Source organism: Petaurus breviceps, unplaced genomic scaffold (assembly GCF_028583685.1).
Source record: "Petaurus breviceps papuanus isolate PSGF00001 unplaced genomic scaffold, PetGlider_PUasm1.0 188, whole genome shotgun sequence".
Classification (NCBI taxonomy): domain Eukaryota; kingdom Metazoa; phylum Chordata; class Mammalia; order Diprotodontia; family Petauridae; genus Petaurus; species Petaurus breviceps.
In genome coordinates, this window is record NW_027185804.1 from 39,487,031 (window position 1) to 39,502,018 (window position 14,988).

At 38.5% G+C, this 14,988-nt stretch overlaps 1 protein-coding gene across 1 annotated transcript; it reads left to right on the forward strand.

Moving 5' to 3' along the window:
* The first annotated feature begins 4,310 nt into the window (after positions 1-4,310).
* Positions 4,311-6,843, forward strand: LOC138163318 (olfactory receptor 4A47-like). The gene has a single exon (XM_069090855.1). It carries the CDS (start codon positions 5,854-5,856, stop codon positions 6,841-6,843), a length of 990 nt encoding a protein of 329 aa, XP_068946956.1. The 5' UTR covers positions 4,311-5,853.
* Positions 6,844-14,988: the final 8,145 nt, after the last annotated feature.

Here is a 14,988-nt window from a genome sequence, read left to right on the forward strand (position 1 = left end):
TTTGTGTAATTTTTTATAGGTATTTGAGGTGGTTATGTGGGGAGCCCACAGAGCTTTCCTGCTTCTAAGCTGCCATCTTTGCTCTGCCCCCAGTTCATTTTTTACTTCATCCCAAGGTAATTGACTTACTCTCCTATCCCCTGTCTATGTAGAATCCTTCTGTTTTCCCTAATAAAGATAAATTTTGAGAAAAAACATGTATCATTGTCCCATTTAGATTCATAAACAGTTTAATCACATTGAATCTCTTATGATCTTTCCTTTGTTTACTCTTTTATGTTTCTCTTCATTTTTATGTGTGAAATTTTCTGTTCAGCTCTGTTCTTTTCATTTTTTATTTTTGAAATCCTCTATTTCATTAAACATTTATATTTTGCTGTTAAAGATTATTCTGATTTTTTCTGGAAAATTATTCTTGATTATAATCCCAGCTCTTTAGCCTTATGCAACATATCCCAAACTCTCTACTCCTTTAATTTAGGACCTTTTAAATCTTTTATGATTCTGACCATGGATCCATGATAACTGAATGCTTTTTTTCTACAAAAAAATAATTTGTATTTGATCTAGGAGCTCATGAATTTGGCTATAATTTCCCCAGTAAATTTCCTTTGAGGTATTCATTTAGGTGGTGACTGGTAGATTTTTAAAATTTCTATTTTATCCTCTGATTTCAGGATATCAGGGCAGATTTTCCATTATGATTGCTTGAAATATGTTGTCTAAGTTCGTTCTTTGATCATGATTTTCTGATAGTCATCTAATATTTAAATGTATTATCGTTGATCTACTTTCCAGCTGTGTTTCTCTTTGGATGAGATGCTTCACATTTTTCCCCCTATATTTTCATTCTTTTGTTTTTGTTTTATTGTTTCTTGAAATTTTACGGAGTTATTTGCTTTCATTCACCTAAGTCTAATTTTTTAGAAATTATTTTCTTCAATGAATTCTTGTATTTGTTATTTATTTTAAATTTGACCAAAAAAGAGTTGTTTTTATCAGTGAATTTTTTTTGCACCTCCTTTTTCCATTTGGTCCATTCTGGTTCTTTAAGTGTTATTTTTCTTCTGGATTTTTTCTATTTCTTTTACCAAGCATTTACCCTTATATTTCAGTCTTGATCTGTGGAGGTTACTAGTACCTTACTCACAGAATTCTTATGAAGATCAAATGGCTTAACATATATACATTGCTTTGCAAAACTTAAGGAGTTTCTTTTTTAAGTCCTGAATTTTATGATTTTATATTATATATATATATACACATATATATAATCATTGAATTATTTTAAGACAGAGTAAGAGGAAATATAGATTAACACATCACATAGCATATTTGCATGTTCTAATGTTAATAGTTTTCTAATCATATTTTATATACAAAAAATACACGTGCATTAAAAGGTAATATGTACTCAATGGAATGGTCCAAACAATCTCTAGATTGATATTTTGTTAAAGGAGAAACTGTTTATTTCTACCTTCCTTACTTTCTCTTAAAATATTTTAGTAGATTTCCTTTCTTTGAGATTTTGAGATTATGTCTGGGAGTGTGTACAGAGGCATATGGAGATTGTATTTCTCAATGATCACAACTTGATGATCACATCAAGGGCTAAGAATAGAAAATCTTTAAGAAAACCATATATGTATGTACACACATATTTATAACATATATATGTATATATACATATGTGTGTATGAACCTGTGCTCACAAACACCACCATCTGCTAGGAATTTAAGGTTAATATAAGCTCTTAAGTTGCCTGGGCAAGTATAGGCAGTTCAAATTGTGTTTTGTTTTGTTTTTCTTTTACAGTACAATTTTATTCCATGGCTCAAAGAAGGATAAATCTACTTCCCCCATTTTTGATGTACTTCAAGTTTAGAATTTTAAAAGAAAGCAATTCTGTGAAAAGAGTCAGACACGTAAAACTCATTTTCATAAATCATAGAGAAATAAACTGTTATTTTTCAAATTCTGTTTCTCCAGATTTTGAGTTGGAAGTCAACAAGGAACAAACTATTGTTACTGATTACAAATAAGAAAAATATTCCAGTACAATCTCTGCAGGTGGTAAGAAGCTCTCTCTCTCTCTCTCTCTCTCTCTCTCTCTCTCTCTCTCTCTCTCTCTCTCTCTCTCTCTCTCTCTCTCTTTCCCCGAGAGAGAGGCATATACATACAAGCATATATATACACATACACACATATATGTACATGTGTATATGTGTATGAACATATCTATGTGTGTATATCTATATATAGATACACACTTCTTTGTATGCATGATACTTCTCCCCAATAAAAATATTAGCTCCTTGAGGGAAAGAATGCTTTAATTTTTGTCTCTGCCCCCACAATCATCTAAGAAATTTACTTTTAAGAAAATAAACAAAAACAAAGAAGGAAAACCAAATCTGTGATTTCATCAACATCTTCTCTGCAAGTAAATTTTGGTTTAAGAATTGTATAAACACTGATGAATTAATGGACTTGACTGAAGCCACACAGCTAAAATGCATAAGAAGTGACATTAAAGTCCACGACTAGGGTGAGCTCTCTTTTCATTATGTCATGGTTCTTCATCTTGCAAAGAGTACATAAAAGAAATATGAACTAATTTTGGAGGGAAGCACTGGAAGCTAATGTTGATGACAAAGAGCCTCATGTAAGATGTGGAAAATGATTCAAACTTATTTAAAACAAAAAATAAATAAAAGCAAAGGAAAAAGATAAAGAAATTTCAATTTTCTTCAGAAAAATTTCTGACTAGAAACATCAGCCAAATGGTATAATATATTTACACTAAAACAATATGGGACAATTTCTTCAGATTTAATTTCTATACCTGTCACACTATCAAAGGTTTCTATAACAGTGTCTTATTTGCCTCCCCCTATATGTTAATCCTATTACTTTAAATATCCTGGCTGTCAATGGCCTGGCCATTATTGTAATCCTATTACTTTAAATATCCTGGCTGTCAATGGCCTGGCCATTATTGTTTAAGGTCAGAGACCTTTTCTGTTCTAAATAGTCTCCAGCCAAAATGGCATAGAGAAGGCAGGGACTTGAGGGACTTGCCTGCACTCTTCCCAAAGTCCCTCTGAAAATGTTCAAATAATGCCCTAATATACATTCAGGAGAGGCATAAGCCCAACAAATGAAGAGGTGAAAAAATTATCAATCCAAAGCAAACTTAGATTGTTGGCAATTAATTGCAGCAACTAGTAGTGTTAAACTTTAAAAGATCGTAATGGTTAGTGATTGCACTTTATATCTTTCTATGTATCCCCTCAGGAAAAAATATTACAATATGCTAATATGTTTGAGATGGATGCATTATTTTTAATGTTTTATAAATACTGTAGCAAATCAATTATTCAGCAGACTAGAATCCTGAGCCCACAGATGTCATTTAGTGCAAAAATAGAAAAAAAAATCACAAAGCCTATTAATACCCATAGTTCTACAATGAAATCATAATTTCTATTGAAGATATCTCTACTGCTTTTTTTCCTTTGGACTGTTTTTTTTTTCTTGACTCTTCAATTAAGGTCATGAACTCTGAGACAGCTCCAGAGACATTGTACTGTAGGACCATGTAGACTGTTCCTGTTCTCTGGGCAGATTACCCAAAGGATTTAATTAGAGAAGAAAGAGTTTTAAGAACACTGTATTTGAATGACTCACAGACATGAGATTGTGATTTTCTTGAATATGGATAAAAATTCTCCTTCATGGACAAGAGTGTCCAGGGACTCACACAGAAACAATTTCAAAATCTAACAAAGTGCAGTTGTTTGGAAAAAGTACTGATGTGAGGGAATTAAAAGGAAAAAAAATGCAAATAATAAGACCTATATAGACCTTTTAACCTGAAAAGGACATCCATGCACTTTTCTGTCTCTGTGCTGACAACATGGTAAGTGGTAGAAAAATAGCATTTTCATTGCCCTAAGCTGATGTGTTTCAACATCAAGGAAAATATGTCAGAATATAGGAATAAGACCAATTGACTTCATGGAAAGGCAATATTTTAGAAAAGTCATTCACATTTCTGAATCTATCCTAAACTAAGGTTTGCCTTAAGATTATAAAGGAAATGCTAACCTAAACTGAATGAATGTTTTTCACTTAGTTCAGTGAGAAATGAGAAAGATTCATCTTATCAAAGTAAAGAATTAAACCACTTACAAAATTCCATGGTGATAGTATTCTCACCTGACCAAATTTTTAATCTCTTTATGAAATTAAGGATATAAATGAAGAAATCGAATGTTTCAGGTGATTATTTTAAGATGCAAAATACATGGGGCCATTCATATCATTCATTGTAAATTGACATCTTTGCAATGAGATGAGAAAATTATAAAGATAAGGCTTCAGAAATAGTCAGAAAATGGTGTATGCTGTTGATTTCACAAGAATGTTTTAGTTATCTGGTTTTGGTTATTAATAAGCAAGAGCTTCAGACAAAGTCAAAGGCAGAAAACAATTCCTGTCCTCCATAAAGAAATCTCTAATGAACATGAGATGATGATAATAATTATATAGCCATAACAAATATTTTATGACATTTATATCATACTAGTTATTTTCTAGTTCTATGATAGGTCCCTTTATTAAAAAACAAAGACAAGAATTTATTTAGTACACTTTCAGTCTTAGTATATGATAGTAGTTTAAAGTAATATCTTTTGATGGATTAGTTGCATTTTAATAAAGATACTATGGAGAAAAATTTGTTTTATCACAATGAAACAAATTCCAATTGACTGACTGAAACAATATACTATTAGTATTTCACTGTTTGCTGATGGAGCATCATTTGAACGACCCTTGGATTAATTAAGAAATGTACATGATTACTTAAAAAATATAAATCTTGTCATGTAGGAGATCAGGAGCTCTTGAATCAGTATTACATTTCTGTGCCTTAGCTTCTTTCCACTGGAATCACTATCAACTATTTTTCTTCTATTGTGTGAAAAAATTATGTTATTTAAGTGGAAGTGCCTTGGAAATTTTAGAAGAACACTTGCAGCTCAATTTAAAAGATTGTGATTCAAAAAAAAAAAAGCAAAAAACTAAAATGCTTATGCTATTAGAGGTGGGAAACTCATTGCCTCACTGTCACCACAAAATATATTAGTAAAATGACCTTGTAGAGTAAAATATTGCTTAAAGTACTTTATATGGAAACAAAAATTAAAAATAATATAGGTGTTCATTTACTGGAGAATATTCAAATATGACAGTACATGTCTGTATTATTAGAAAAGATAAATATATGTAATTTAGAGAAATATTAGACTTTTATGAAGTAAAGCAGAATGTATAGGCAGAAAATGGGAAACTCTCTACTAAGTTGATAACAATATAAGTAGAAAGAAGAGTTGAAATGTAATGCAATTACAGTGATCAAATATGTCACAGGAAATACATGAGAATGTGTGCCTTATTCCCTTTGTTACAAAGAAGGGAAACTATGACTAAGTCTTTTTACATATACTTTCAGATGTGGAGAACTATACAGAGCAATAAAAATGACATAAAAAGTAGGTGAATAAAATATTTATGTTTCATAATTATCTTTATAGGTCAACATTTGACTGCTGACACTACAGAAGAATAACCAAATTTTGTATGTGAGATTAAAATTTGTAAATAGGATACACATCATTCATTCTTTCCTCCCCCCACTACAAAAAGCCCTCTGTAACAGGTAATGTATTGTAACCAGTATTAAAAAGGGGCAAATGTGAGAACTACACTCTAGACTCTCATAACTACAATATATCTAATAAACACTTACTCTCATCACACCCCCACCAAAAAAAAAATAAAAGATGGAAAACAGGAAAAATGTCACTGAATTTGTCCTTCTAGGTCTCACTCAGAATCCTGAAGTACAAAAAATACTATTTGCTCTGTTCTTAATTATCTACCTTTTAACTATGATGGGCAACATTCTGATTATCATGACTGTCATTGGAAGTAAGAGCTTGAGGTCCCCTATGTATTTCTTTCTTGCTTTCTTTTCTTTTATGGATGCTGTCTATTCCACTATCATTGTCCCTAAAATGACCCTAGACATGCTCTATGAAAAGGCCACTATTTCTTTCCAAGCTTGCATGGTGCAACTCTTCCTGGAACACCTTTTTGGTGGGGCTGAAGTTTTCCTACTCATTTTTATGGCCTATGATCGCTATGTAGCCATCTGTAAACCCTTGTCTTACTTAGTCATTATGAGATGGCGTGTATGTGTTCTGCTGTTGGTGATATCCTGGATTGGAGGGTTCATGCATTCATTAGTTCAGCTCCTTTGTATTGTTATTCTCCCATTCTGTGGACCCAATATCATTGATCACTTTGCTTGTGACATGTACCCTTTATTGGAACTTTCCTGTACAGACACCTATATAATTGGCATCTCAGTGGTTGCCAATGGGGGAGCAATATGCACAATTATCTTCATCCTATTGCTAATCTCCTATGGGGTCATTCTACACTCTTTGAAAAGCCAAAGTTCAGAAGGTCGACAAAAAGCCCTTTCTACTTGCATCTCCCACATCACAGTTGTTGTCTTTTTCTTTGTCCCTTGTATTTTCATGTATGATAGGCCTGTCTGTACCTTTCCTATTGATAAATCTCTTGCTGTCTTTTATACCATCATCACTCCTATGTTGAACCCCTTGATCTATACCTTGAGAAACAGAGAAATGAAAAATGCCATGAGGAAGCTTTGGAACAGAAAAGTGATGTCCCACTGTAAGGTAATGGATTTTCTGGTCACCCAATGTTTCAGAAAAGAAGTGATGAAAGGTGAAAAAATATAAATGATCAAAAATATGATAAGTTCCTAAAACTTTGTTTTTTGTGTCTAAGATGATCCTGAATTTCTAAAGAAAAAATGTAAACTATGTGTCAATAGCATTAAAAAACACATTTTGGTTGTTGTTTTTGTTTCTTTGCAATAATGATGGTTTGAAGAAAAATGCTATCCACGTCCAGATAGACAGACAGACTCTGATTTCAGATCGAAGCATATTTTTGTCTTCAATTCCTTTTCAGATTTTTTCTGTACCATGACTCCTAGAAATGTTTTGCATTACTGCATGTGTATATTTGATATTGTGTTTCTTGCTTATTCAATGTGTGGGGGAGGGTTTGCATGGAGGGAGATGATTTGGAACTAAAACTAAATTTTTATAAGAGCATCAAGGTTCATCAGCAAAATATCAATTCTCTTTAATTCTGTGACAGTTTTAAGAACAAATAATTCATAACAAAGAGGAAAAATTTTCATGTTGTGAAAAATACTGTTGAATGTACTTAATGATGGCAATTGATATGTCATATTATGTGTTCATGGTGTGGTAGTGAATATTCTAGAAAAAGGGGGAAATATTAATGGATTTCTTTTTTAACTTGAAGTAATTATCGCATTATGTTTTTAATATAAATCAAGCAGGTTCACATGTAATATTTTATTTTATCATTTGAAAACTCTCTCAAAGCTTATAATGTAATCTAAACTTGGGAATATAGGAATATTTTGTTTGTAACTGAGATTTTAATTTTTGCATATGTAAATCCTTAATATGCCAAGAAAAGATGTGACTTCATTTTTTAAATCAAGTAACATGTTCAATTTGTTTTACAAAGAGAGATTTAGCATAACAGAAATAATAAGATCATAAATTGTTATTTATTAATTTTGACAAAAAGAAAATCAGTATGATAGTAGAGTTTGCAAGCTGTAATAGAGAAGAACAAGGCTTAAATAAGCTCTGACTCTTTATGAGTAATTTAAAATGTCATAACCTTTATAATTATTGTAATTATGATGAATAGTGACAAAAATTATTTAATTCAATTTTTTTTCTTTTGGATTCTTTCTTTGCGGGTTCTTTTTTTATCATTACCCTCATATTTATTTTTTTCAGTTTTCAATATTATTTTCCACAAGATATATTTTAAATTCTCCTTTGACCCTGTCCCTTTTCTTTTTTGTGAATTAAATTTTATGTTTATTTTTAGTTTACATCATTCATTTCCACAAGATTTTGAGTTACAAATTTTATCGTCTTTCTCCTGCCCACCACCCCAAAACAGCAATCCCATTGAATACCCCCTCCCCCGATCTGCTCTCTCCTATATCCTCCCCCATCCCACCTCAGACTTTCCAGTAGGGCAAAATGGATCTCTATGCCCCAGTGCCTGTGTATCTTATTTCCTAGTTGCATGTAAAAAAAATCCTATATATACAGTAAACATTTGAATATAAAACTTTGAATTCCAGATTCTTTCCCTTCTTCCATTGTCACCCAACCTTACTGAGAAGATAAGCAATTTAATATAGGTTGTACAAGTGTAGCTATTCCATATATTTCATAGTGGATATTTCATATTCCAAATATTTCCATAGTGGATATATTGTGAAAAATGACTATATTTCCCTCCATCCTATCCCACCCCCCCACTTGTTCTATTCTCTACTTTGACCCTGTCCCTTTTTAAAAATGTGTTCTTCCAACTTCTCTCCCCCCCAACCTGCCCTCCCCTCCATCATCCTCCCTCTCATACCCTTTCCCCCTACTCTCCTGTAGGGTGAGATACCTTAGTGTGTATGTCATTCCCTTCCTAAGCTAAATTCAATGAGAGTAAGGTAGACTGATTTCCTTTTGTCTTCCTGTTCTTCCCCTCCATTGTAACAGTTTTCCCTTGCCTCTTCTTTATGAGATAATTTACCCCATTCTGTCTCTCCCCATCTCCTTTCCTTATATTCCTCTCTCACCTCTCAGTTGCACCTTTTAAGTATCATCCCTTCTGCAATCATTATGGGATTTGAAAGTTTCCATGCCTCTTGAACTTGCTGATGTAGCAGGAAGGGTGGACCCCAAAGGAAGCAGGAGCCAAGCTAGAGTGTGTGTGGTGACTAGAAGCGTGGCAGCAGGAGTAGAGGTGGCAGTAGCTGCGGCTGTGGTGGCAGCGGCAAGGCATGAACTACTTTTTTTGAACCAGCCATGTTTTCTGCTAAGGACTCCTGCTGAGGGCTGCCAGAGATGGGGATTGTGGGGGGCCAGAGCTGCTGGGAACAAGCTGCATTGAACCCGAGCAGTTGCTGTGAGTGTGCAGAAGAGGATCTTTGCCTATGGTTGCCTGTTCTGTTTTGAAGGCTTGAGAATGTGGGTGTTGACTACATTAACTGCATGTGCCAACTTCATAACTACTGTGATGGCTTTGACTTTCTGGCTTTTGGGACTCAGGTTTCTGGTATTTGAATAAATGTTCTAGCTTTGTCCCCCATGTAGAGAGCCTGTTATATTTTGTGATTAATAACCATATCAGCATATGTATAGTTACCATAGGTATTGTGAACACTGCATTGTTGATACATTTGGCAATGAGAACGTGATCACATAATGCCAGGCCGCTGTTTGGAAGCAGGGGGGCTTTAGAGGGAGAAATGACTATCCCACATTGGGAGGATTTGCTTTATTCCTGTCTAGCCAGAAAATGGGGCAAAAGCACAGGGTCCTGTGATAACTGGGAATCAAGGCTAAAAGAGGGAGAAGCTGGAGATTTGGAAAGATGTTTGCAAGGAATACCCATAGAACCAGGCAAAGAACTGGCAGGAGTAAGCAGGAGAGGCTGGGTCCTGCTAACAAGTTATGACCTTATGTGTAAAAATAGAGATAAGGTGCTTGAGGAAAAAGCTCAGATGGCTAGGGAGTCGGCTGGTTTGCCTGAGGATTCTTCTGTGCCACATCATTCAGAAGAGCAAAGTGGAGGGACTCAGGTGATCCAGGGACAAGCTACTGTTCATGTAGATAAAAGGAAGCAAAAAACTAGCAGAAGGAATGTGCATGCAGCTTTTGACAGCTACCAGGAGAATATGTGTAAGAAGAATGGAACAAGGTTAGATGAGGAGTCTTCTAATGCAGAAGTTCTCCCCATACAAAGAAGAAGACAGGAGAACCGCTGGGGCCAGAGTCCAGGGAGATAATCGAGGATTTCACTCAACAGGAGATTACTGATATATGGAGTAGATTCACCCAAAGAATGGGAGTCTTTAGTGTCTTGGATAGTAAGAATCATGATGAAGGCACTGCAGGAATAACACTGGACAGTGAGGATTGCTTACAGTCAGAATTCCTTTTGTACAGCAAGCTTTTATGGATCACCATATGCGACTAGGCCTCAGCAGAACTAATCTGTTAGCTTTAGCTGTAGAGGGATGCAGAAAGCAATATCCTACTGACTCTATGTGGCTTAGGGGAGACAGACCCTGGTACTCACTTAGAGACTGAGAAATCTAAAGGAGGAGGTAATGAAAACTGCTATCGTGATTGGAGATGCAAATGCATATTATGATATCCCCCTAGGAGTTCCTCATAGAAATATCATAGTGAAGACGGATCCTCCTGCTTATAAGCACCTAATTCTGACTCTATTAATTTGGGAAATAGGCAACCCTCTTTCAGAGGTGCTGGATAAGATTTCACAATTAAGTGACTTAGGGGAATGGGGACAAGATAAATTTCCTTGAAAGTGAAGGGTAAGCAGCCAGGGGATTCAAAAACAAAATAGACCTACAAGAAAGGAACTATTTATTACTCTATTGAGAGCAGGGGTGGATTTTAGAAGAATAGATGGTATTCCAAATGAAGAGCTGCATAAGATGTACCAAGAAAAGGTACTTAGCATTAGAATGAACAGGGAAGCAGAAACCACCCCTGCAGGTATTTCTGAATCTGAATCTTTGTATCCAAGTTTGCCCCACCTTCAGGGAGAATAGGAGATAGGCCAAGCCCCAGCCCAGATTAAAGAAATATACGCAAGAGATTGCAGACCCCTTATTGGTTTAACAATATATTGGAAGAATGGATCAACTACTGTAACTAGAGTGTTGCTGGATACTGGGGCTGAGGCCACACTTATGTATGGAAACCCTGGTAAGTTTAAACATGGAACTCCCATTACCATCACAGAGTCAGACAAGTTAAAATAACAATGAAAATTGGGCAATTACCTAAGAAAGAATATACTGTGGTTGTTTTACCCATTCCTGAATACATCATTGGAATAGATGTATTGAGAGGCATGACTCTGAATTTACCTGAAGAAAGATACCAATTCGATGTAAGGAAGATAGGAATCAATACAGTTTTAGTGGGAAAAATAAAAATGGACCCAATCACTTTACCTGAACCTTCTGAAGTAATTACTTTAAAACAGTATCGTGTGCCAGGTGGACAAGATGAAATTACCACTACTATAAAGGAATATGTTGAAGCAGGAGTGTTAGTCCCTACAACCACAAGATGGAATAATCCTGTCTGACCAGTAAGAAAATCAGATGCTGATGAAGTACAGGCTCTGGGAGCCCCTCTTGAACTCTGATGAAATAGTCCTGTTTGATGACACATTTGCATGAGGCCATAAGCTTTACATTGTGGCTGGGCCCAAACCTCTGTTACAAGATTTCCCACCCTTAAAGCCTATCAAAATATCAATCTTGAACTGGCCCATCCCACCATTGTCTGTAGTCTCCAGGTGGCCACGTGCAACTTCCCACCCTTAATCACTCATTGACCTCATTGACTCCTCCTGAAGACCCTCCCCAAACTCCTCTCCAGACCACCCTAGATTCCTCCCACAGCTTTCTGTATATAAGACCCATCTTGTCTCCGTGTGTTAGGGCGCCACAGAATGACCTAGCACTGCCTAACTCTGCGTCCAACACAAGCCAAGTTTTGGGAGCTGCGGGTGTAGGGCCCGCAAGTCCCTTCTTCCATAAGGGAAGGTTTGATAGTAAACTTCGAACAGCAAACAATCAAGAGAAAAACACCAAAAAGCACCTGAAGTTTTCCCAGTTCCCTCGTGCCCAGAGAACTGAAAGAATCTGGCTTACCCTTCCTGATGGGGCGTCTGTCCTCTCCTCCATGCCTCAGACGCTGTGTGCGCACATGTCCATGTGGAGAGGTAACTGGGGATTCTACCCGGGGTCCCTGGAAGGCCCTGGCAGTGGTTCCCTGCGGATCCCTCCCGCCCCTCGTTCCTTCCGACCCCTCCTCAGTCGCTCCTGCGGGGTGGAGGGCAGGGCCAGCGGTGATGTGCTGCCTGGGACTGCCCCCGGACCGAGCCAGGCCACCGCAGGCGCATTAACACCGAGGCGGTGCGTAGGGATTTTTTCCCTGGCCAGGTGGCGAGGGGATGGCGAAGGCCAGAGGCGGCCTTGGGTGCCAGGTGCGGGCGCGCCCTCGGGCGGTGGAGGCAGGGTTCACTCCTCTCCTTCCGGGCCTGGCCTCCCGTTGGGGTCCCCCGCAGCTGCAGCCCCCGAATGTTATCATCGCACACCCCCCAGGAGCTCTCACCCCATCTGGGTGGAGGAAGATGACCACCGCTGGGCTTTCCCCTGCCCGGGCCGTCACTGTGGCCGCCCCTCGCCTGTTCCCCCCAGGGGTGGGGCTGGTGATGCGGGCCGGGCTCCCAGGGGGATGGGACGCCTCTACGCCAGCGCGGCTGCTCTCCCCGAAACCTGGCGGACTGCCCTAAGTGTGGGCCACTGGGTCCCGCCGCCGGTTGGGGGACCATCGCTCTCACCTTACGGCGCCCTGGGTCCTTGGCGATGTCGGCCCCCACACAACCTGTCTTGAAACAGGGACCAAAGAGTTTAACACTGGCACCAGTCAGGGGCTCACAGGAAAGACACCGGGGGCGCAATGAAGGTGAAGGCAGGCAGCTGCTGGCCGAGGTGGGATCCCCACCCTCGGTCTTCTTCCTGTCCTGCCCAGGGCCACCACCGTCTCATCTGGCCTGCCTGGCCGGGAGGTGGAGCGTGAGCCAGTGAGTTAGGACCCGAAAGATGGTGAACTATGCCTGGGCAGGGCCAAGCCAGAGGAAACTGGTGGAGGTGCATAAAGGTCCTGATGTGCAAATTGGTTGTCCGAACTGGGTATAGGGAAGAAAGCCGAAGAGGCCCAATTCCTTCTGATCAAGTTAGAGCCTGTGGAAGGTGTGAGGCCCATAAGGAGGCTGTGCTGGACTGGGTCTTCTGGGGAGTCAGGTTGCTTGGGAATGCAGCCCAAAGCGGGTGGTACACTCCATCTAAAGCTAAATACCTGCCAGAAACCAATAGTCAACAAGTACCTAAGGGAACAGAGCTTTGAAGGGGAGCTCAAGGGGGCTCCCAGAGCCCATACCTCATCAATGGGAAGTGGAGAATGACAGTGGATTGTAAACAATCGAATAAGGTGACTCCTTTGTATGCTGCTGTTCCAGATACCATCACCTTAATAGAAAGGATCCAGAAATATGATGGGACTTGGTCTGCAGTTATTGACTTGGATAGTGCCTTCTTCACCATCCCAATAGACCCTAAACAATGGGACCAATTCACTTTCACTTGGCAGGGTAGACAACATACTTTCACGCGCTTGCCACAAGGGTACCTACATAGCGCCACTATTTGTCACAGGATTGTGGCTGAAAACTTGGATGAATTAAAGCTACGCGGTGTACAGCTTACCCACTACATTGATCTTATCATGATACAGGGAAAAGATGCAAAAGAAGTGGAGAGGAGTTTAACCCTTCTAATCGAGCATATGAAAAGTAAAGGGTGGGAAATTAACCCTGCAAAAGTTCAAGGACCAGTTCAAAATATAAAATTTTGGGGGTATACAGTTGAGCAAGGGCCTATGAGACATTATTCCACAAGCCCGACAAAAGATTCAGGATTTTCCCACCCCTACCAATAAGGAGGCCCAAAAGTTCATAGGATTGTTTGGATACTGGAGGCACCACATTCCACATTTGGGACAGTTTTTGAAACCTTTATATAGAGTCACTCGGAAGAAATATGAATTCGATTGGGGACTTGAGCAGAGTAAAGCTTTTGAAGAAGCCAAAGTTGCCATACACTTGGCCCTAGATTTGTGGCCCATGCAAAGTGGTCCAGTGGAATTACAAGTGACTGCACAAAATGGTTTTTCAAACTTGAACTTATGGCAAAAACAACAAAGCTGAAATGTACCCTTGGGATTTTTGGTGTAGGAAACTCCCTTCATCTGGAATTCAGTATACACCTTTTGAAAAGCAGTTGTTAGCTGCATATTGGGCTTTGGTGGAAACTGAACAACTGACTCTGGGCCATGAAGTGATATTAAGACCTGGAATCCCAATTATGACCTGGGTAATGAGTACCCCAGCTTCTCACAGAATTGGACATGCCCAAGAGGCTAATATAATCAAATGGAAGTGGTATATTCAAAATAGAGCGAAAACAGGCAAAAGCAGAGTTTCTGCTCTCCATGAATCTATAGCAAACATAGGAATTGAGGGGAATGACACACCCCCTGAGCCAAAGCAGCAGTTGGCATAGTCCTCTGTAAAATGGAATGAGGGATATGATGTATTAACTGAGGAACAAAAGAGACATGCATGGTTTACTGATGGGACAGTGAAATATTTGTACCCAAAAAGACATTGGAAAACAGTAGCCTTTAACCTGTGTACTAGTAGGACTTTGGAAAATACTGGGATATGTGGAAGTAGTCAATATGCTGAACTTATGGCAGTTCATCAAGCCATCAAAATAGAACAAGGAGGACAGTGTCATATATTCACTTATTCATGGGTGGTAGCTAGTGGGTTAGCTACATGGATGCCCATGTGGAAAAATGAGAATTGGGAAATTCATAGCAAACAAGTCTGGGGCAAAGAATTATGGGAAGATATCTGGAACATGTCTTTGGTCACTGACTTGTCAGTTTTTCATGTAGATGCTCACGTGGCCCTCACCACACCAGAACGTGAGTACAATGCTGTAGCAGCAAGCACCCCAGTGTCCCCAGGGTGCCTGCTCACACAGGTTCTTGGATCTGCTTTGTTAAAGGAAAGCAACTCAAAATGGGTTAACAAGCTTACTTTAATCAGTCAGACATATATCATTTACCTTGTTCAGGAGAAAAGGT